Source organism: Lichenostomus cassidix, chromosome 11, assembly GCF_008360975.1.
Source record: "Lichenostomus cassidix isolate B80296 chromosome 11, HeHo_3.0, whole genome shotgun sequence".
NCBI classification, from domain to species: domain Eukaryota; kingdom Metazoa; phylum Chordata; class Aves; order Passeriformes; family Meliphagidae; genus Lichenostomus; species Lichenostomus cassidix.
The window spans coordinates 13,622,648-13,645,222 of NC_139492.1; the positions used below are offsets into that span (position 1 = coordinate 13,622,648).

Here is a 22,575-nt window from a genome sequence, read left to right on the forward strand (position 1 = left end):
GGCGGTGCCTCGTCTCGGAGGTGCCTCAGAGCCGGCGCCTGTAGTGACAGGAGAAGGAGAAATGGGTACGAATTGAAAGGGGGGAAACTTAGGGTGGATAATTGAAAGAAATTTTTCATTCTGAGGGTGGTGAGACACTGGAACCCGGGGAGGCTGTGGGTGCCACGGCCCTGGCGGTGTTGAAGGCCAGGTTGGATAAGGCCTTGAGCAGTCCGGCCTAGTGCGAGCTGACCTGCCCATGGTGGGGTGAGTGGGACAAGCGGATCTTTAAGGTCCATTCCAACCCCTCAACATTCCATGGATCTACGATTTGATGATCCTCGTGCCCTGACAGGAGCTGGGCAGGTTCACACGTGTACACACACATACGTGTACACACACACACACAAACACACATGTACACACACATACGTACACACACGTGTACACACACACACACACACACATATACACGGTCCCGGTGGCACACGTGAATTGCGCTGTTGCAATGAATTTTGTTCCCTGTCTGGAGCAGCTGCTGCAGCCCCGGGCACACAGGAGCTGTGCTGGAGCAGGTAAGCGTTTCCATCCCTGGGGCAGGCAGTGCTTGTGCTGCCAGGGTTTCCTCAGGTGCTGGGAAGCCTCTGGGCTCCACAGGAAGGGCCCTGTTCAGTGCTTTACTGCTGCCCAGTGTGCAGAACATGGAACATGCAGGGCTTCGGAGCTAGCAAAGGGAATAATCGGCTCTGTCTGATGCAAATGGTTACAGATTGTGCAAATTCTTTTCAGGTGAGGACAGGATTTAATAAATGTTTAGTAACATGGAACATTAGAAAGGCTTGGCTACACCAAATATTGAATATATAAAAATATTCAAATCTGTACTGTTAAAAGTAGAATTTCTTGAGAAAACTTACAATTTTGCATGTATCTAAATAAAAAAATAGCAGGGGTATGAGTGTCTTGGGTTTTGTATAAATTTGACCAAGGAACTGTGTAAAAAGGCATTTAGATAATGTTTAAAACACTAGTGGTTTTCACATGGTGTGTACTGATGCTGCAAGCTCTCTGGAGTGAGTAGCTCTTTCTGTATCATATGCATCTGGCACATCTCCTGAGCCAGATGGGAGAGCCTACGTCACTCAGAAAAAGCTGTAAAAAATCTGCCTGACAATTCATACTACCAGCATTTTATGTCAGACCATGTTCTTCTTTGTAAAACAAACAACATAGTCTGCTCCCAACCCCCCCTCCAAAAAACCCCTCCAAACAAACAGGTAAGTGTTTCTGTTCCAGAAAAAAAACTCAGAATCCTGATATAAAGAAGAGACTATCCTGGTTTTGGGGTACTTTTAGTGGTTCTGCCATATGCATATATGTTTAGGGAAGCAGGACTAGTTTCTCTAAATTCCATTTTCTTTGAAATTACCAAACACCACTTAAGTAATTCTGAGGTGTCACTGCAAAAAGACAAGATAGTGTTGCTCTGTAAGTTTAATCTCCTACAAGCCATGCAAGTTTTTTTAAAAGGGAACTGACAACACCAAACCAACCCCTCACCAAAGCTTTCAGGATGCAGTTGATCAGCCTCAGCTGACTGGCTGATCCTCTCTGTGAAGAAAGAAGTCTGGCCTGCTGAACTCCTCGTTACAGCCCCTTACATTATAGGACTAATTATGAGCATAAACTTGCCTAAGACCATCTCTATTTACAGTTCTGCACCGGTAGGGAATAGTTTTGTGGTAATAAGTTGGACAAATTTCAAGTCCATAAATTGGAGTGATGCAGAAATTAATGATCTGGTACATGGGTACTAAATATTAGTAAATACTGGATTGGACATGGGGTTAAATGTGTCCAGCTAATAAATGTGTCCAGTGAATAGTGGAATCCAGCTGGTGTTGCTCCAGTAACATAGAAAACGGAGAAGTATTACCACTTTTTTAATATGTGCTTTATTATTTGGAAGTCTTATACATCTGAAGTACTGTTATAAGGAGCACCTGTAGGAAGATCAAACCTAGAAGCATGCATTTGAAAGGAAGGATTGTCTGTTATTAATGAAATATTTCAAAGACATGGAAAATGAGCCTTTTTGTCTTAGGTTTACAGGTTTGTTCCACCAAAATGCACATTGACCGTATCACAATACATACAAATATTGTGGATGGACAATAGAAATCACCACCCTTCCATATGAGATGCATCAAAAACAAATTGTTATCCCTTATAATGTCAGAAACATAAAAGGCACCATAATAGAATGTTTAGAAAAAACTCAGTTTATGCCATTATATTTTGATTTAAAAGTGTAAGAATTGCTGTCCCGACTTAAAATGAAAAGCCTTTCACACCTGTAAATTATCATTAGAAACTTGTAAACCTTTACATTTTTTTTCCAGAAGTATCAGGTGCAAATGCAAGGCAAATATAAAATCTATTGACTTATCAGATTACAAATACTACCCCATGAAAAAGCTGTAGTTACAAAAATATAAAAAATATTCTAACTCCCATTGTTAGATCTTAGTTTCAATCTACACTGCGTTAAGAGTCCAAAGCCAGATCTGATTTGGACACATTCCTAGAGTAGGAAAGTGCTGTTTGTCTTATTTTTACATCATTATTCTGATCTCTGAGCACGATTTTGTTTTCTGGATTTGTTTTAGTAGTGCATATTACGGATGTCAAGTGGAGAGTGCTGACAGGTTGTATTTTTCAATGGATAGTAGCAGCATGAGTGTTCTCAGTCTGCTGTCCTCCCAGAAGTGCATTTATCTGAGGAGAAAAGTATAATTTTTTTCTCCAATCCACAGTAGCTTTGTGTAGCAGCCAAGCCATTTTCATCCATAACTTGTGACCCCTGGCAGGTGACTGAGAAGAATAAATTCTTCTCCCAGGCTGGGTCATAGAGTGGGGCTGCTGTGGCAAGGACAGTTCTTGGCAACATCTCCTGTCTTCCTCACATGATAAATTGGCACAGGTTTATCTCTATGGTGTTTCTCTAGCCCTTGGCTTTAGTAACCTGGATCAGCACAGGGTGTTGAACCAGCTACAACAGCAGCCTCACAAAGTGCCAGTAGACATTAAAATGAGTTTACTTCTAAATAATAACTGAAAATTAATGACTAGATTGGATGTGATATTCTTAATCAATAAACTTTGTAAATGCTTAGCCTAAGCCTGACAAATGCTAATGCTTTCACATCTCAATACTGAAAGCTCTGTTCCTTTAGCCCTTTATCAGAGCTAGCAGAAGGTGTCCAGCTTCCAGCTCTAGAGAAACAGAAGCTATCCTTTGTTTTGCAGGGAAGCTGGCAGAGATTATTGGAGTCACTCAGCTGTACTCCTAGATAGCCACCTTGTTTAGTTGGGTTTAAGAAGCACTCAGATCATTCAGCCAGCAGAATGACTGTGGAAGATTTAAGTGTCAGCTGTACTATCATTATCTTTATGCTTGGTGCAAGACATTTTCCTTTAAATACTTTTTCCTTCATTAGAAGTCAGCCCCAGCATTTCTCCTGGTAACAACGTGTGAGTCCTTGCCAGTTCAAGCTGGATTTTGGCCAGCTAGAGGGGCTGTGTCATGTTTCCAGACAAATGTTCCCCACAGACAGAGAGGTTCAGAAAGGGTTGTTTTTTACCCTACTTGAAAGGACTGACTGTACTCACATCTGCTTTGAAACAGTAACTTACCCTGTTCCATGTGTATAAAAGATGTGAGTTACCAGGAGACTCCTGGAGTAATGGCAGGAAGTGTTCAGGGCTCTTATGCTGGGATTGTGTGTTGAATAGCACAGGAAGAAGAAGATTGTATTCCTTGTTATGTTTCAGTTTCAGAAAAATAGAGTTCAAGCAGACACCATGTTCACTCCTGTGATCAAAACTGTCTATTCCATTGCAGCTATGCTGGGACGGCAGGATTTCTTTCTAGCAGAATTTCAAAGGTGTCTGCACACATCTGCTGAAGTTTTTTTAAAATAAGCATGTTGTCCCTACATGCTTGATCAAGTTTGGAGAACACTTCATACTTAACAAAAACAACAGAAATTAAACCAAGCAATACCTATAATGTAGGGCTTTGGATTTTTGTATCATAGAATTTTAAGATGGGAAACACATTCCTATCTAAACAATAGATCTTGGCATTTCTGTTTTGTAAAAAAACCCACATGACAGTAGTAATTTTAATGAGCAATTCTCTTCCCCAACCTACTGAGTCAAAAGTTCACAAATGTAACTTCCAGTCAAGGCACAAAAACATTTACTGACTCTTTTCTTCTCACTGCTTTCTTCACATTCTTCCCCTTAAAAAAAAAAAGTTGGTGTACCAATGTCTTCTGTACCAGACATAATTTTAATAGTCCAATAAGTTGTAGCAGTATCTGAGTCTGGTTCAATCTATTTTGAATTTAGTTAAATTAGATAAACAGCACATTCTCAGCACATCATTGTTCATTGTCTGCATTTGCCTTGAAGGGGAGGGGATGAGGGGGAAAAAGCCACAGTAGTTTCATGCATATTTTTCAAGAAACTTTATATGGAAGTCTTTCACTTTCTCCAGTAGGATCTTCAGCTTCTCTACTGGAGGAAGAATGGTCATTCTGAAAAATAATATTTAAAGAAATAAAAAATCCCAACCCACATTATCTTCAGAACCAACTAAACTGTGATCTTTCTACAGATCTTGATTAATCTCAAAGCACAGCAAGTAACATGTAAAGTTTAATATATGTTTGATGTGATTCTCTCATTTTCTGCATTTATACTTTAATTGGACTATCCTATTGAACAAGAGCAAATTGTTTCAATTGGTTAGACTATAGGAATTCAAGAACTGTTATTTCCTGTTGAGTGGTATAGAAGGTTATCAGTAAGAAATAACAACTCAGTTACTGCTGTTGGGTGGTTATGCCTAATTACACCCAGTTTTTTTAGCTTTAGGAGTTGTCAGTTACGAGTAAATATATTTTTTTTCTTTAATTGAAAACTGAATTCAGAAGCATTAAAACAATGCAACTCTCACTCTGCAGGTTTTAGCCACTTTTTCCCTTCTTCTGCATAATCTGAGTATCCCATGGGGTGTGGGTGCCAGGCTGTATGCAAGACCAAAGAACAAAATGGTTTTCCCACACTGGTGCAGGAATGGACTCTAGGATTTGTCCTGGAGCTGTGTGAACCCAGGGACCCAACCAGCTGGCTGTGTTGCAGAATTGTCAAGGCTAAAGATACCCTCTGTTGTGTTGTTTCAGACTGAAGAAGACTAAATTCCATGATAAATTCTAGCTATCAGCTGCTTGGCTGAAGCAAAGTTATGTTTATTGGAAGCAAAAGCAACACAGTTTTAGATTAGTTGAACATCTTGTTTTGGTAAAGTTATACAAGTGTTTAAGGAGCAGATATATAGGGAAGATACTGCATTTTTCATGCAGTTGCTCCATCTGGAAACACAGTTTAACCCCCTCCTCCCAGAAGAATGCAGGACAAATTTTGTAATTCCATAGCCAACTTTAAGATTAAAGTGTAAGCTGTTACTCTTGTTTGCATTCCTGGAGAAGGCATTTCATGTGCCAGTGTGTAAAAATAGAACCAAATTATGTCAGCAAGCTGTGAAAACACCATAAAAACTCAAATAGCTTATCTGGCAGACCAGATCTTTTGACCTTGCTGTCAGTCCACAGAAACTGTCGAGTAGAAACTGAAACAACATAAACTGAAATAAAAATCCCTGTATTTAATCAGAAGAGAAAGAATTGGGATGATGCTTTACTTATTATTGCTAATTTGCTTTTAAACAAACAGAAACTGTACCTGAAATGGTAGGTTCCTTCTCTTTGGCCAAATCCACTTCCAGGTACAACACATATTCCAGTCTCTTCCAGAAGTTTCATGCAATAGAACATATCAGGTGCCATTTTATGAGCCTAAGGGAATGGATGCCGTGGAATTATTGAAGTCAAAATATTCCTAATATATAGAATTTCACGACTGCTTTTTTTTTTTCCAATTTACTAAAGAAGATGAGGAACAATTGCTGATGGGACAGTTCACACTAAATTAAACAACAGTACTTCATAGAGAAAGAGGGCTGAAGTACCTACACAAAACATTCACTTCAAAAGAAAGGGTTTAGGTAATTTTGTTATTCTCCTTGACTTGCTTGCAACTTTTTGTCAAAAGTCTCCAAGTTTTACTTGGAAAAATCTAAGGCACTGACATTTGATAAGATTAAATTAATTTGAGAACTGTGTGTTCCAGTTCTGTTGGCAGCTACTATTTTTTCCCCTGAATAATCTGCTGCCTAGGAAGTCCCCTGATTAATAAGTATGAAAAGTTCTTAAATATATACAGGTTATACACCTAATCAAATAAGCAGCTGAAAAACAGCCTATTTTTGTTCTCAGCTGTGCTAATAAAATTCCTTTTAAAAAACGAATAGTACAAATTAGGTTTCAGAGCTCTACTTAGGAACAGAAAGACTTATCATTTATTAATATAGATTACTGTCTCAAAGGCAAAAAGGTGAAATTTGTAAGGAAACCTCCAGCCCTCTTTCCCAACCCTTCTGAATGGGGCTTCTTTGGTAGGGTCAGTAGCACACTGTCACTCACATGTGCTGGCCTCCCTAAGCCAGGCACAGGCAGCCATTAGGAACTGCACAGGGCCAGCTACTTGTGTGACTTGAACACCAGTGTCCTTGGGGACACTCTCAGCCTGGCAGCTTTAGCACTGGGGTGAAATGATCTGTTTTGTTTTCCTCTCTTAAAATAAAGGCCGTGTTATACTTAAGATCATACACAGTCTATGAAATACTGCTTTTGTACTTTATGTCTGGAATCAAAGTTTATCACCAGAAGTGGCAGGCACAGGTGAGAGGAGGTTGAAATGGACTGGGGTAAGAATGACTGACTGACCTTGGCTTCTTCAATGGCTTTGGAAGGAATAAAGATCTGCGGGAAAGCGTACATAGCTCCTTGAAGGGGATTGCACTGAACTCCTGGGATCTTGTTAAACATGTCTTCTGTTAGTTTGGCTTTTTTGGCAAGATTGTTCAAAACAGACTCCTTCTCCTGTTTAAAAGGAAGGGGTTCAGTTGGACATATTTGAAATGGCAATAAAAACACCAGAAGGAGCTAGGATGTTTCAAAAGACCTTCCCCAAATGAAACACTTTTAGGGCTTTGCTGAGCTGTTAGAGTAAATCATGTTCCAAATTTCCAGTTGTGCTCTTAAAGACAACAATGCAAAAAGGCTTTAGCAGGATACAATTACAAAGTGTTGTATACAGACAATAACCTCCAGAAGTCTCTATCTGTGTGCCCTCTTCTTACAGCCTTCCTTCTGAGCGTCCACTCCAGGCTATTTTTGGAGACCACGTTACCTGAACCTGTGATTTGACTTGATTAGATAATATCTTAAGCCAGATTCAGCTTCATTTTTACAAGTGAGAATCTATATGTATACTTCAATACAGATTGTCATGTTGCTCAGTATATAGAGGCACTGGATATTTAGGAAAAAGGTTGATTTTATACCTTTATTTAAACGTATATTCCTGTTTAGATTTTAGTAACAGCAAATCTTATTTAGTAAACCTTTTGTCATATTAAACACAGGAAAAACGTTGAATTTATCAGCAAGAAAGCTGATTTGACAATGCCTTCCTGGTATTTTTAAATGTCATACTGAGTTAATTTTAAATACACTGCATAGTTCTGTAAAGTGGTGTCAATACATGATTTTCCAAGGAGAAAGGAAAGAAGATTGGTCTCTGTGCGTAATTTGAGTTCCCAATACTTAGGACAGGTTTGGGAAGTGTACAAAAGAACAAGCATGCTATTGCTGACCTTTATGAACTGTGCATAAGATTCTTCTCCAGGTACTGGAGGATTCACCACAATATCCATGGCTGCTTGTCCTGAGACTGGAGGACAAAGGCGAACAGAAAGCAGCTTCACTAGTTGTCCTTTAATTTCTGGGTGCAGGTTAATGACCTCCATGTAACCTCCTCTGTAGCCACATCTGTGACAAAGTGAACAGAACAGGCTGGTTAACCTTAAGTGTATAAATACCACAAAAGCAATGAAAATTACTGCAGAAGTGGAAAGACAATTAATGGGAATCCTACAGCAGGTAGCATACAGGTTGTTGAAACAGCTGCCACATGATAATGGTTTAAGATGGAGCTACATGACGTGTCATTAAGTCCTAGTATCCCATCCAGAGATAAAGGTGGACATGCAGTTTCTCTGTTAGGCAGGTTAACAATTAACATGGATCTTTAATCTTCAGAACAAGAGCATATGGCTGTACAGCATATATTTAGTTAAAAAATTATTTTTCTTCCATCTCCTCCTCCCCAAAACAACCAAACCCAAGCATTTGTAATATCAAACCTCCCAGTGATTATTAAGCTGTTCCCTTGAATGTTGGAGGCCAATTTTCCTTTATCACAGGTCCAGATTGGGACTGTAGGATTTCACCTTTGTGGGACTGAGGCATTAGGTGTCTGAAATAAATACGCTTATTATTTGGTACTTTAAAAACCACTGAGTTAATCCATTACTCTGTGCTTGTTGTTCTTTTCTTAATAGTCTTTAGTTAAAATTAATAGAGGATTAATTACAGTGGATTACCTTCAGATCAGTAACATCAAAGGGCTGTCCAGATTAATGAGGAAGATGAAATAGAAAAAAAACTAAATCAGACTTACTCGCCCATGTATCCCTTAGAGGTGGAGTGAAAAGAGGCCAGCTCAACATTGTTATAGTACTCGGGTCCCATCTCATACAGAATCTTTTTGAAAGAATGAAACTGGCATCCTTCAGAGTACACATTGTCCTGGTAAACCTGAACAGTCAGAAGACATTAATGTGCTCTGTTCCCCCAACTAAGGATACAACATGGCCTTTTAGAGAGGCAGATCTCAACTGAAGAAACAGTGCTTACACTCAAAACTTAAAAGCTGTGAGAAGACACAAGGTTCTTTGTTAAGTAATAGTTACTGTAATGATACTTTTTGTCTGATGTGACCACATTTAAAGGCTGGGCCTTTGGAAGAACAGTGAGCTTCTTTGTATGATTTAACCATTAGTTGTATGTTTAAAATGATTTTCCTTCTGTTTCTTCCATTTGAAGTGGTCTGAGCACCACGTAGGTTTTTAGATCAGTTCTAGCAAAGTTCTTCCTTGTGTCCCTTACACTTTCTCTCTAGCTCAAACCCAGATCAAGCCACCTGTTACATTGATCCTTTGATACTAAGAATCTTGTATGTCTGACCATGTCTTAATATGATAACAGAAAGTCTGTTCCCTGTATTTAAAAAATACCAATACCACAAATGGAACAAAATTATACCTCATATGAGTACTCTTAGCTGTGCTTTTGAGAGAATAGATTATTCCATTACCTCATCAGCCAGAAGAAAAAGTTTCTCTTCCCAAGCAAAGTGTATCACATCTTCAATGCACTTTCTGTTTTGCACCTGTCCTATAGTTTGATTTTTAAAACAAGGAGAAAGTTAGTGGAGAGTACACATGCAAATCTTTTCCCCCAGACCTACCTAGACTACCAACTTTTCAAGAAGATATCTCTCTTTCTCAGTAAAGTGCTATTGAGCTTTAGAATTCAGTTCACTAAGTATGACATTAAGGAGCATTTTTGGAGTAATTATGGTACAAAGTACCTTAGTCCATCTCAAGCAAAGGAAGTGTGAGATACAGTAATCAATCAATGATTTATTAACAGTACTCTATGTACAGCTAATCATTGTAAATGCTCACATGCATGATGGTTAGATGGGAGCTAGTTTCTCACCAATCAACCTCAACCACTCAAAAAGCTACATTCTGAGGAAGGCAGTTGTTGCCACTGAGTTCAGAGTTATTACAGTCATTGCCTCTCAGAAGCAAGAGGCTACAGGCCATGCCAGAGGCAAAATCTTTCACAGAGACCAAAAGTGACTGAAAGTCATTCCACAAGTCTGGAAAACTTCGGTGGAAGAAGTGGCTTCAAACCGGATCCATTGAAATAAACCTGCTCCCTCCTTTCTGGAGTTCCATGATGCTGAAAATATGTTTCTAAAAGTACAATGTACTGTTCTACTTAGAGCACTGATCTCTGCAATTCAGCTTTGCATATGTGACATGTACTTAGGATTTGCCTGCAATGCCAAATGAATGAAAAAGTAAAAAAAAAAGGTCTTAAAACTCCTTCATTAAACAAAATTCCTACAGACCTGTGGGATTTCCAGGGTTGATGATGCAGAGGACTTTTGGATTGCAGTATGCCTTAGCTTCACTCAAGGCACGGCGAAGTTCGTTCACATTTAGAGCCCAGCAATTTTCTTCATCCAAATAATAGTTCACCTGGATAGCATCCAGTTCAGATATGGCTGCTGAATATAAGGGATACTGGGGTATAGGAATCATCACTCCTGTTCGGGATTTTCCACCTCCTGAGATCAGGATCTTTAAAATTGCCTGGGGAAAAAGGAGGAATTAAAAAAAAATGAAAAAAAAAGTTCACAGACCAGAATTAATAGTATACTCTGGAATAAGTTACTAAACTTCCTTCCTAAAAAAGTCTAGAGTTAAGGCGGATTTCTGTTCTAGAAGCAGGCAGTCAAAGAACATTTATTTATTTCAAGTTGTTACTGGCTGAGTGAGGATGGCATAAGCTTAATGGAATCCTCTCATGTCATAGCTTCCAAAGATTGTGCCTGATCAGCTGCAAAATTTAGGAAAAACCTTCTAAGCAGAAAGCTAGAGGGCAAATTGGAAACAGGAATATCAAGATCATGATTTTTCTGCTGTGCCCTGTTGTAAGCAAAGAAGCTTCAGCTAGGTCCTGCTCACTGCCTTCCATTCATTTTATCTCATTAACCACAAGAGACCAATAAATAAAACCAGAAATTAGAACTGAGGCCTGTGCAGATTCTCCCTTGGAACAGAGAAACCTGTTTTACATTAGGAGCAATTATGTTTTCATTTTCAAGTAACAAAACAGACCAAAAGTCTGCATGTCTCAGGATGGAAATATAATCATACATAGTTTATGCCCAGGAGATACAGACAGAAAGGTACTGTTTGTGCTAAGGTCAGTCCAGAGGATTTCCTTGTGCCCAATGGCTGTGTGATGTGGAGCCTTTGTACATGTGAATTAAATAAAGCAGTACATGAGGTGCAGGAAGTAAAGAGATTTCTTGCCTTTATAACTGAGGGAGAACTCTGAAGTGCAGGTGCAATCAAAGCAAGCATCCTTATCAGCATGTAATTGGCATCTAAACCCAAAAATATCTTTTCTCTCAGCAGCAGTATCCTTTAGTTTCTTGGTGGTTCTAGTACAAAATCTGCTGTTCTGTGCCTCTCATCACATACTCAGCTGCTAAGCTAATGATTTATAATCAACATAATTTTGTACCCACCACTAGTTTAAAAATACCAAGCATCCAAAATGTATAATCAGGACCAAATGCATATTTAAAAACTCCTCAACACCCTCTGTCCCCTGAAGTGTGAAACAATAGTTGTTTTATCTTTTGAAGGGCCAAATAATGAGGCTCGTTGTAGTGCTGACTACGTCAGTGGTGAAATCAAATCAGCATGGTGCAGATTCGATGTGCTGCGCTGCCATTCCTGACAAGCTGCCAGTGTCAGAAACTCTGGAAAGCAAATTGACTGCAGACCTCTGGAGAGCTGTTCCTGCCGGATCATTGTGATTCTGAGCTCTGCCACTAGATGTCCTTTAAAAAACCACCTTCACCAACATGCTCTCAAGGGCTGCTTTTGTAAAAGCCAAGAACTGCTGCTGTAATGTCAGTAAATGTGTCTGTGTAAAGGAGCAATCTGATAGAGACACTTATTCCTGGCTTAACTGAGGACAATTTTGAGCCTTGGTTGAATACAAAACCTGAAGTTTTTCCTGAACAAACTGGCTACAGAAATAAATTTTTGGGATTTTTCACTGGCATTTATCTGAACCAACAGAGTTTACTTGGAAGAAGAGCTGCTGAGACGTCTCATCTCTGAGGTCATTCCCCCTTCCCTTTCCCACTGACTGATATCCTCTGATCTTCAGTGGGTTTGTGTCTTAACCACTGAAGACAACAATTATTTAGTCTGAATGGTCTGAATCTTCTAAATTTATTTTTAGGCACCTGTAGATCATACTACCTTTACAGAAAGGTACAATTTAATGTATATTAGGAGACCATGCACCTGCTTCCTAGTTGGCACCTGACATCCACACAGGGGGTGTATTGGATATTCATTGAATGTGGCTTCAGTATCTGCCAGATCTAACTCACAGGACTTTGTGAGACCACAGGTTCAATGGGGATCTGTATTTCCAGAGGTAACTGCTAAACTACAGTTTGTACCAAGAATGGACAGAATTAATTTTAACACTTACAGAAATGCCATCACTTGCCCCAGTGGTGAGATAAATATTATCTGGATCTGCAGGAACTCCCCCATCTCTTCTTTCAATATATGAAGCAACATCTTCACGGATGCAGTTTATACCTTGACTGGCAGTGTAGGATCCTGTGAAAAACAGAGAATGAGATGAGAATTTAATATCATGTACATCAGATTTTCTGTTTGATAGCAAAACTGCTGAGCTAGTATTGTATGGAGTAGTTTGTATAGATGAGCCATATTTATATGGATCCCCAGGATGGGTTTGCTCTTTTTTTCCATGGAGGGGGAAAGGGAACTATTTTGTTCATAAAGCAAAAGAGTTAATTTGGAATTAGACAAATACAGTAAGTATCACTAAAATACAAAAATAACATACTGGATTGGTCAAAAACATTATTTCAACCTTATTTTGCAAACTGGGACAGCAATCCCATTTTTACTATCTTTCAGTTGCTTTCTTTATCTGGGAAGCACTTCTGAAAGTAAACAAACTCCTAGTTAAGTAATGGAAACAAGGAACAGAGGTTGTATGTGCAACGGAAAGGGAAGCAACTTCTTCTAATCCATGACAAATCTAAGGGTTTTATTTGCAATATAAAAATAACGTATCATTTTCTCCCACAGTCTGAAACCAAAAAATCCAAAACTGCTTCTCTCCATCCCCCACAGCATCTCCCACAACCACTTTTCAGCAGAAATGTCTAGAATCACCGCAATCTCATGTGCAGTTTGCAGAGCGCTACTAATAATCTTAAATGAGATGTTAGATGCCTGTGTGCATCACTGCTGAGTACGTGCAACACATAAAGAGTAAAAATTAGCCTAGGTCAAGGTGAGGAATGGATTCAAGCTATGAAGCCTAAGACTGATGGACAAAGAAGTGACAAGTGTACATCTATTTTAGAACACTGTCAAGAAGCTGCAGAATCTTCTTTGCTTGTTGCATGGAGTGGAATAATTGTGCCTGACTTAACTCTTATCACTCAGTTATCTGCTAGTAGTCTGCCTGGTAGTACTTCTGTGAAAGCATAATTTAAAAAGACAAAGAACCTTTGCAAGTACTGCACAATTGCATGGGACAAAATAGTAATCGAGGGCACAAAGTTCCCTGATGTCCTAAATGTTTATTTTTACAGGACTACAAGTTATCTTGGGTCTGTACACAGATCTTTGAGCACAGTTAGGAGGATGCTGTTAAAGGAGGAGACCAAACTTAAGCTGTCATTCTGTCTTGTGCTCCATTGGGTACTGAGTCCTACGACTGAGGATATACAGAACACTTAATTGCACTGTACTGCTACACTTAATTGTACTCAGTTGATGGCTTTGACTAGAACCCGTGTGTTTGCATGGTGGGATGCAAATAAGTAAACCCAACACAAAAGCTGCACACATGATGTATTTTTGTATATAGGAGAGGGGTAAATTCCTCAAATGCCTGGAAAGACATGCCAGTTATCCCACATGCAAAGTAAGTGGTTTCAGTAGAATCCCAGAGTGTTTGGATGCAAGAGAAGTTGAGGACACATCTGAGCCTTCACACATGGCCTGGGAGTAGCAAGACTCAAAACCATGAGTAGGGTTTTGCCAAACAAATGTTCACTGGAAGTGGGGCTATTCTAGTTCATTTCCAGAGGTAAAGACATTCACATTAACTTTGTAGTTAATACATTTAAATAGGCTGGTATAGATGTGGGTGCAAAGCTTCAAGTGGCTTTGACCACATGTGGAGATTTCACCTTTGTGTTGAATTGACAAATTTGTTGAAAAATAAGGTTTTGCTACAACACAATGCAGCTCTTAAAGCTACACATGGGGATCTGTTTTTAATCTTTGCTTTTTCACAAGAAAGGTAATTTCTCCTTCTCAGCCATGAAGAGAACAGCAGTAAGTTGTCAGACTATCAACAATGTGTGACTTCTGTTCAGGTGCACATCCCTGTGCCTCCAACTGCATGTTTTGGGATGCTGTACAAAGGCTGATGAGCTCCAGAGACCAAGAGAAGGGCTGACACACCATACTGGAGGCAGGGAGGGTGGAGAGGAGGCAGAAACCAGTACAGCAGATCAGTAAGGTCTGCAGTAGTTTTAGTTGCCAGGAATTTAGAGGTACAGTTGTTCTTGGCATATATAATTTCAAGATAAACATTTAGACTCCAGTTAGTTACAGAACCTCAATTTATCCGCTGAAATTAACAGGGTGTATTCAGAATTATCATCTTTTTTGAATATTGCAACTGTTTCAGGCCTACTTCCTCAGAATCTACTGAGCTAAGAGAAATTATGAGAAATACATGATCTTTTGAAAAAAAGGAACATATTTCTGTAATACTATGTAAGACTGAATTTCTTACACTTTACTTCAAAGTAGGGCTGTGGTGTCCCACACCACCATGCCCTTAAGGGGAAGGGAGCACCAAGAGACCAATATTCAACATTCTGAGAACTCCTTTCATGTCCCTGAATTTGATAATCACCATTTGAGAATTATGAAAGACTGAGTCAAAATTCAAATGTATCCCCAGTAACTCTTATGTGCCAACAGTACTGTATAGGTTAATTGTTCCAAAGTAAGACAGGAAATGAATTTTTTGAGCTAGAGGAACTTCTCAGTTTTGATAAATATATTTTTAATGTTCTACAGTAAAAGACAAACCAATACAAAGAATGTGAAGATAAAATACATTCTGTATTAGGCTGTGTTGTTTTAATAGTCCAAGGCTGAAATACTGCTAATGCAATCACTGTTTATGTTTTGTTGATTTTATAAGTTTCATAGCACCTACTCTCAAAATATGCCAGTGCAAATAGGCACTGCAATCACAAAGATTAAGAAATATGCCAATTACTGTAATAAGTCTTCTGAAATGTCACTGTTTGCCTACTTGAAAGAAGGGAAGCGTGCCAGATTCTTTGCTGCTCCCAGCAGCTGTAGCACTATCTGCACAGTGGAAATTCTAGTGGCATTTGCCAGGTACAGGTAGGCAGCAGTCGCTAGATGAGAAAGAAATTATCTCTTCCATTTCTTTTCTACTGAATATGCAAAGTTTGTACTTACTTATGTGGATATTACATGTGTAGTCTTGCAGGATCAGTGGCTCTACTGATCTACTACTGATGTGTAGTCTTGTAGGATCAGAAGAAAAGAGCTCTGTAGTTCTTTCAAGAGTTATTTTACCTTGGTGAAGTTGAGCTTTGACACCTCCAGTTAGAACTATCTCAGCTAGGTAAAAACTACCACCTTTCAGCAGTGTAGCTTTCCTTCTGCAGATGACTATCACCTTGGTACATGAATTTCTGATACCCCAGAAAACATACTTGGACTGATGGTTCAAAATTAACATCCAGGAGTGTGCACTGGATCAGCTGAGATGGACATCTGTTGTTTATTGATCCCAGCATTACAGGGACAGTAGACTCCTCAGCACAGAAACAGCTGGAGAGGGTAGAGCTGCAAAACCCTTCACCCAGTCTCAGCAGGAGACAGAGCCCCAGATTAAGAGATGCCATACCAACAGCACAGAGCCTCACTAGTACTCTCTGCCACTCTCCTAGTACAAAGAATCTCAGCATTCTGTTTAGAGTTATGCCTAGATGTTTTTGTTGTGAGGGTTCCATAGATGTATAACCCTCACCTTCTCCTCTGTGACAAGTCCCACCAAAAGATTACACCACTGGTCACCACCCATAGGTCACGCTGCAAACCTGCCCTCATCAGCTGCAGATATTGAAACCACCTTTGTTGTTTCTAATGCCAACAGGAGCAACTGGACCAGAGCCTTACCTAAGCTGTTTCCTCCACAGCCCTGCAAGATCCGTCTGGCTCGCTTTTTGGCATCTTCTGGAAAGCTTGGACTGTCCAACAGGTTTGGGTATGTACACAGTGCCACTACCTGGAGTGCCAAGAAAATGTAAATTGGCCACTTTTCAATGGTTATTTTAAGTCAGGGATATTACTGTTAAATTTGCTTGGAAACGAAGATCACAAACACTGCCTAATTTAAAACACGGGTTATTGATGAAGCGTTTGCAGTTGTTTTTTTAGGGGTTGTGCTCACAGAAGAGAAGTCTTATCAGGTTCCAAGTTATGCTGATAAAAACAGTTCTAGAATTATTAACTATTTGTACTACAGACAGAGAAGATTGGAGTCCAAGTGAGCTCAGCATAGTGCAAACACAGTAAAGCACAGTTAATTACTCCTATGTTATCTCTAAGCAGCTCTATCCTCCACTCTTTGTGTGTTACTAGCCCACCTTATTGACAAGAAATCAAATCTTTAAATAGGGAGCAGAATTGAGAAATACAATCAAATTTTGAAGTCCTAGTTGCATGTTCTAATAATCCTTCCCCAAAATAACTTCTGGTTCTTACTAATTTGAATTCATGGGAAATATTTAATTAAAAAAAGAAGTGGTGATATAGAACATAGTAAAAGTAGAAACACGACCCAGCAGAATTAAGTTCATGAAGAAATGTAAGACACAAAGAATTGAGAGGTCTCTCTTGAGATCAGCTTAATTTATTCCAGTCTCTCTCATTTTTATGCTTACATGGTATAATATGGATAGGCTGTTGTCATCTTGTGGGACAATGACAATAAATTAATCCACATGTGCACACAGTCATGGGGAGAAAGGATTTCCCATTTTCTTTAATAACATTGGAATAACCTCTAATATATCTGAATAATCTGTAAGAAGCTCAGGTCTCCCTAATTTGCTGCATAGCTTTATTTTATAATCTCATCACTTGGACCCTCAGTTTGATAAGGCTTCAGTTTGTCCTGGAACTCTCTGAATTTACATATTATAAACTGAGAATTTTACATGAGTGTGTAAGGAATGCTCAGTAAATAGAGTAATATTAATTTTAACCTTATTTGTGTTTTAGGAATAATATACAAATAAGAATTCTGTTGTAATCCTTACTAAAAGTTAGCCTAGAGGTAAAATGTGCAAAATGAGACACAGTACATGTAGTTCAACCCAGCTACGTGCAGATCTCAAAGTATACTCTCAGATGAAGAAAGGCTTCTGCTTTTGTCTTTAAAGACAACCACTTCCTTTCTTGAAGAACATGATTGATAAAGAATGTGCTGACTGATAACATAGAATTGGCAGGAAAAAGTGAGGGTGGGGAATAATATGAAAACCAAGGAAAGCTACTGGGTTAAAAGAGGACAATCAGCAAGCAATAGGACTTTGGCTCAGAAACGAACATTTTTAATTCTTTACAAAATAACTATTTTAAGTCTAATTGCATCTAGGGAATCATTTATACTGATGCCCATACCAGACAGCTTTTAAGGAATTCTAATAAAAAATGAATAATAATATTTTATAGTAGTCTTACCTGACGGAGGAAGGTGATTGGTCTCTGTCCCATTGCGTGTGCATCTCCAATGTTGGCTTTAATTACTTCAGTAAAAGGTTTTTTGATTCCCTAGAAAGGGAGAATTCAGAATGTTTTGTTAGGGCTGAAGTAGATGATTCTTTTTTGGTATCTGTCATATGGCTGTAACTAAACAGTGCCTGATCTCAGAACGGCTACAGTGTTTAATGCAAAGCTTAATGCATTTCTTATACAATACTGCCAGTAAATCTTAAACAGTTTACAGAAATTGTGTTGACTGTGGCACATTTTTAAATGATAGGCTGGCTTTTATTTCTCTGCTAGCTGCAAGTAAGAGAATGAGTTGGCTGGAAACTACATATTGAAGTAGAAAAGATGAAAAAAAGGTATTTTTAACTGCCAGTATTACAGCAACTTTTTTGAGACACCTAAGGGAGGGATGGATCAGTCAAGAAGCTAAAAAGATTTGAGAACACTTGAGAAACCATCAGCAAAAGAAAACTCAATACCTTTAGTTCTTTTAGAGTAAAAATAGTACAGATACTGCTAGCTTATTTGTTTTATACTTAGATTAAGTATTCCTTGTATGATGACCCCACTTTTCCATGTAAAGATGTTTCACGAAATATATCATAGTGAGGCTCTGGATGATAAACAGCAGAAGTGCTAAATAATCACCATGAATATTTAAAAACTTCCTAGTCCCCAAAATCTGAACTGCCAGCCATTTTTCCTGTGAGAAAATGAATAGATCATGAGAACACAGGGAAAGAAGTTAATGAACGTTGATTAGCAATCACAGCTCTTTAAAAAGCAAAATAAAATAAGGGCATAAAAGAGGCAAGGAGCTGACTGGTTGAAAAAACCACTGGTGGTTTAAATAAAAAATATTAACTGAAAGTAAAGGCCAACATTACAAGAAGAGTAAGTGAAATAGGCAATAATAAATTTGTAGGTTTTCTAATGTCTATTTGAGAGATAGTAGGGAGGCCTCCTAAGAGTGACAGAATTGTCATGTGGACTAAGGAACTGCAAAATTAGACTAATTGGTTTTCTGTAGAAAATTACCTATAACAACTTGCTCTAGGTATGGACTCAGAAAGCCTGTTCCCGATCCATGTATTTACAGCCAATTCCTGTATTTGGATATAGAATATGTGCTTGGCAAGCTTATCTAATTTTTGCTTTTCCATCATGTGTTGGACTTCAATGCCAGACCAGAACCCAGATGTGCAAAGATAACAATAATACAAGTAGTCACCAGGGATACACATTGCCAGGTATGCCAAGATTTGGAGGTTTAAGGCTGCATGATCCCCACTATGGATCCACTCCATCATATTACTGAAAGCCTTTAGGTTTCTTTTCTTTTAAAATTAAATATGTAGTTATAAATGTCATTAGGACCAGACAATTGGACTTACAATCAAATTGACTTGATTGAAAAGGGTCAATTTTATATGGTCTTACATTTAGCAGCGATTGGAAAAACAAAAGTTCACTTAAAATAATTGGAAGTGACACACTGACTCCATCAAGTCATTTGCTTTTATGCTTCTTAATTTAAGTGAGTCCCTAAATTAAGAGCTGCATTTCAGCTCTAAATAAAGAATTAGGAATAGGGATGCCAGATAAAGATTACAGTTATCTGAGCCTGAAGTTTAGTAATTGATGAGTAATGTAAACAGCTGGAAATGTGCTCTCTTCAAGCTATCTGGGGTCTACTGACAGCACAACACTGTTTCATTCTGATTAGAAATAAGTAGGAAGAGAAAGATGTATATAGAAGAAGAACAAATTCCATTTGCTTGAAATGAAGAAAAATTCCCACGTATTTTGGTTGTATTTGGTACTTACAGCAAATTGAATCAGTTTCACTAGATCTGCAAAGTAATACAAATCTGTTAAGGAATATGGATGATACTTTCTTTGTCTTAAGTTAGGCAGTCTGAAAAAACAGCAACATGAAATAGAAATACTCTGTTTTATCAGATTAAAACCAAAACAAACCAACTCCCTAATAATATAAATACCTTACATTAGACAAATACGATTTTTGTATTGATTTTTTTTTTCTCACAAATACTATTGTGTTCTGCAATAAAAAATAGCTGCTTGTCTGGTTGGTGAAATGCTGAAAGGTACCTAGCATTTCATAATGTACTTTTGTAGTTTTTATAGTGGTATGGCCTTTAAAACAAAGGTAACAGAGCTTTTTGGTGTCTGTGTCAGCTTTATCGTAACTAATGTTGTAGCTCATTAGCATTGATAGCATCCAGAGTTGTACTAGTGCCAAACTTTTTTCTTTGCCATCACTGCAAAATCATCACCTACTCTAAAAACCTCACACTGCCTTTGCTACTCAAATGATGGAAAAAACAGCAAAACAATCGCAAGAGTTTTCTCACTATAAAATCTCATTAGAGAAGGAATGCTGGGTTTTCTGTGTTGTACACACAGTTCCCACATGGGCTTAAAGGCTCATGGTCCTCTTGAATAATTTGTATTTCTTGGTCTCAGCTACAAGAGCTGTTGCCTTTCTTGTCTTTCAAAAGAGAAATGCTTTTAAATAACTGGAGCCTTTTCCTTCCCTGACAACAATTTATTATCACCAATTCTTTAGAACTGTCTTCATGAGACTTGCTATATCCTCTCCTAGTGAAATCTGTACAAAAATTGCTATGGCCATTTAGTATTTCTCTATTACTAGATTTCTAGTATCTCTATGGGAAAAAAAGGAGTATCAGAAGTTGTTCAGATTTAGTTTAGAACAAAAAGTTCTAAACAAGTTCTTAAAAAAATTCTTTAAAAGTTTTTTAGAACAAGAAGTCCCATCTTACCATTTCACAGAGAAGGAACAGAAAACAATAACAGGCAGGAGCAAGTGTTGAATGTTAATGGGACAAAGTTTCAAAGCAGGGATATCAGAAGCTGGCAGCAAGGGAAGTCTAGACAGTGCCTGTGACTCTGCAGATGAGTTCAAGGCAGAATTCTACTCAGATCCTTCTGACAGAGTGGCATTAGCCACTGGTGACTTGTGTCAAGTTTTCTCCTGTGGTGATGGCACTGGTGGGTGTGGGTATCCAAGGGGGGAGTTATGCCAAATACTTTTTGGAAGGTCTGTGAAAAGATCTGTAGGAAAGGAGGAAATATGAATGTGATGTTGATAACCTCAACATCAAATTGTAGAGCAGCAGGAAAAGGGCTGCAACAGGTCATAGATTTATTTCACTGCAAAAGGCCATGCAGTCTTTAACCCTGTCAGCAACACACCTGGGCTGAGACAATTTATGTCCCTGCAAGCCGAGGAACACACGGGGGAGCAGGAACTGAGCCACTGGAGTTGTTTTGCTCTCCTCTAGGGATGCCCCACCCCACTTGCCTGTCTCTCTCTGGATGCAGGCAGGCTTGCAAGGTGTTCCAGAGGCAGTCTGGCTGGATTGAAGCAGGCAGAGCTTTGGAAAAGGGAAGCTTGCATAACAGGAGCTCTAATAACAAACTTGTGAGCTGTAACTTCCAGAATGATACTCCTCCCTTCTGAAGAGGGTATGAACCACATCAAGGAGGAAAGCCAATGCCCAGCCCTACAAAACAACCTCTGCTCCAGCCTCCTGCCTTTGGCGGCACCTCACACTGTGCTCACAACGTGATTCAGCTTCAGCTCGGGAACAAGGCCAGGCTCCTGCCACTCTTCTGACAGTGTTAGCAAACACATTCATGATAGTAGCCCTTTTTTAAAGCTGTAGAAGCCATCTTTCACATGTAAAGGAGAAAATATAAAAACATGTACTTTCTTTTTTCAGTAGTTTTTTCCTGGATAATGACAGAATTCTTATGGAATAAAAGAATCTTCCAGGATTTGGAATATGCTCTTTGGAAATTAGTTCCTTCAGCAGTTACTTCTGTCACTCTGCTCTTTTCAGAGGAAATGCATCTTTTATGAGACCAGATGAAAAACATCTGAAACATGAAGCACGCCAGACACAATTATTGTAACATCTGTATCTAAATATTACACAAAGTTGGAAGAAGGGATTTTTATACATGAACTAGAATTGATTGGTGCAGAGTCAATAGAAGTCTTTATGTAGTTTGCTAGGTTTGGGGAAGCTTCCTCTTCCCCTAGACAGCTTCAAAAAACCCAACAGGAAAGGAGAACAGTATGAAATGATGAGCTGCCTTTCAAGGAGAGAGTATGACGAAAGAGGTGTTGATCAAAGATACAATGTGATTCCAGAACATACACCACCCCAAAGAACTCCCATGAGGGCAATGCCCTGCCAGGAGCTGGTTTGTCTGTTGGGAGTTTTAGTGTATGTGGAGGTTCCCTTCACAAAGGTACCACCTGAAAATGCTGGCAAACTGCAAAATACCACTGTGCCCAGCAAGATTAAAGAAGGGTGCAAACTGACCTGACACTGTCTTTGCTAAATCTTCAGCAAATTTCAAAGAAAAGCCATCAGTCTGGTGAGAAGCTTGTAAGCCACTGGATTGGGCAATGGCAATAGAAAAGAATTGAAAAGAGTTCCCTTGAAGAGGCCATGAAAGTGTGAGCTGTTTTTAATCCCAGAAGAGTAACATGGTATTACAGCTATTTCTGAATTTCAGAATTTGCCTGCTCCTGGCTGTTTCCAATTATTTCGTTCTGATCGCCATTGCTTTGAGCCTCCTCTTGATGGTTATCAGGCAAAAAGATCACACTAGGAAACACTGTACTATTTCCTTGAGACTGGTTTTGCTGTGACTTGCACAAACAAGCTGTACAATCAGAGAGCTGGCAAACCCAAACATTTCAGCATAGCTGAGATCTACACTGTAGTAGC

The 22,575-nt window shown here is 38.9% G+C and overlaps 1 protein-coding gene and 1 long non-coding RNA gene across 2 annotated transcripts in view; one reads left to right on the forward strand and one right to left on the reverse strand.

Moving 5' to 3' along the window:
- On the forward strand, positions 1-16,277 carry LOC146432341 (uncharacterized). Its single transcript, XR_014854560.1, has 3 exons — positions 1-65; positions 7,312-7,422; positions 16,161-16,277. It is a non-coding gene; the product is annotated as an uncharacterized LOC146432341 (long non-coding RNA).
- Positions 1,912-22,575, reverse strand: part of GPT2 (glutamic--pyruvic transaminase 2) — a 26,847-nt gene continuing 6,183 nt past the window's right edge. Inside the window, exons 2-11 of the mRNA XM_085071932.1 lie at positions 17,753-17,842; positions 16,184-16,292; positions 12,390-12,523; positions 10,216-10,459; positions 9,388-9,467; positions 8,692-8,828; positions 7,826-8,000; positions 6,894-7,049; positions 5,791-5,903; positions 1,912-4,583 (exon numbers count right to left, since the gene is read on the reverse strand). Coding sequence (XP_084928058.1) covers positions 4,493-4,583; positions 5,791-5,903; positions 6,894-7,049; positions 7,826-8,000; positions 8,692-8,828; positions 9,388-9,467; positions 10,216-10,459; positions 12,390-12,523; positions 16,184-16,292; positions 17,753-17,842 — 1,329 coding nt within the window. The 3' untranslated portion in view covers positions 1,912-4,492. The remainder of the gene's footprint in view (positions 4,584-5,790; positions 5,904-6,893; positions 7,050-7,825; positions 8,001-8,691; positions 8,829-9,387; positions 9,468-10,215; positions 10,460-12,389; positions 12,524-16,183; positions 16,293-17,752; positions 17,843-22,575) is intronic.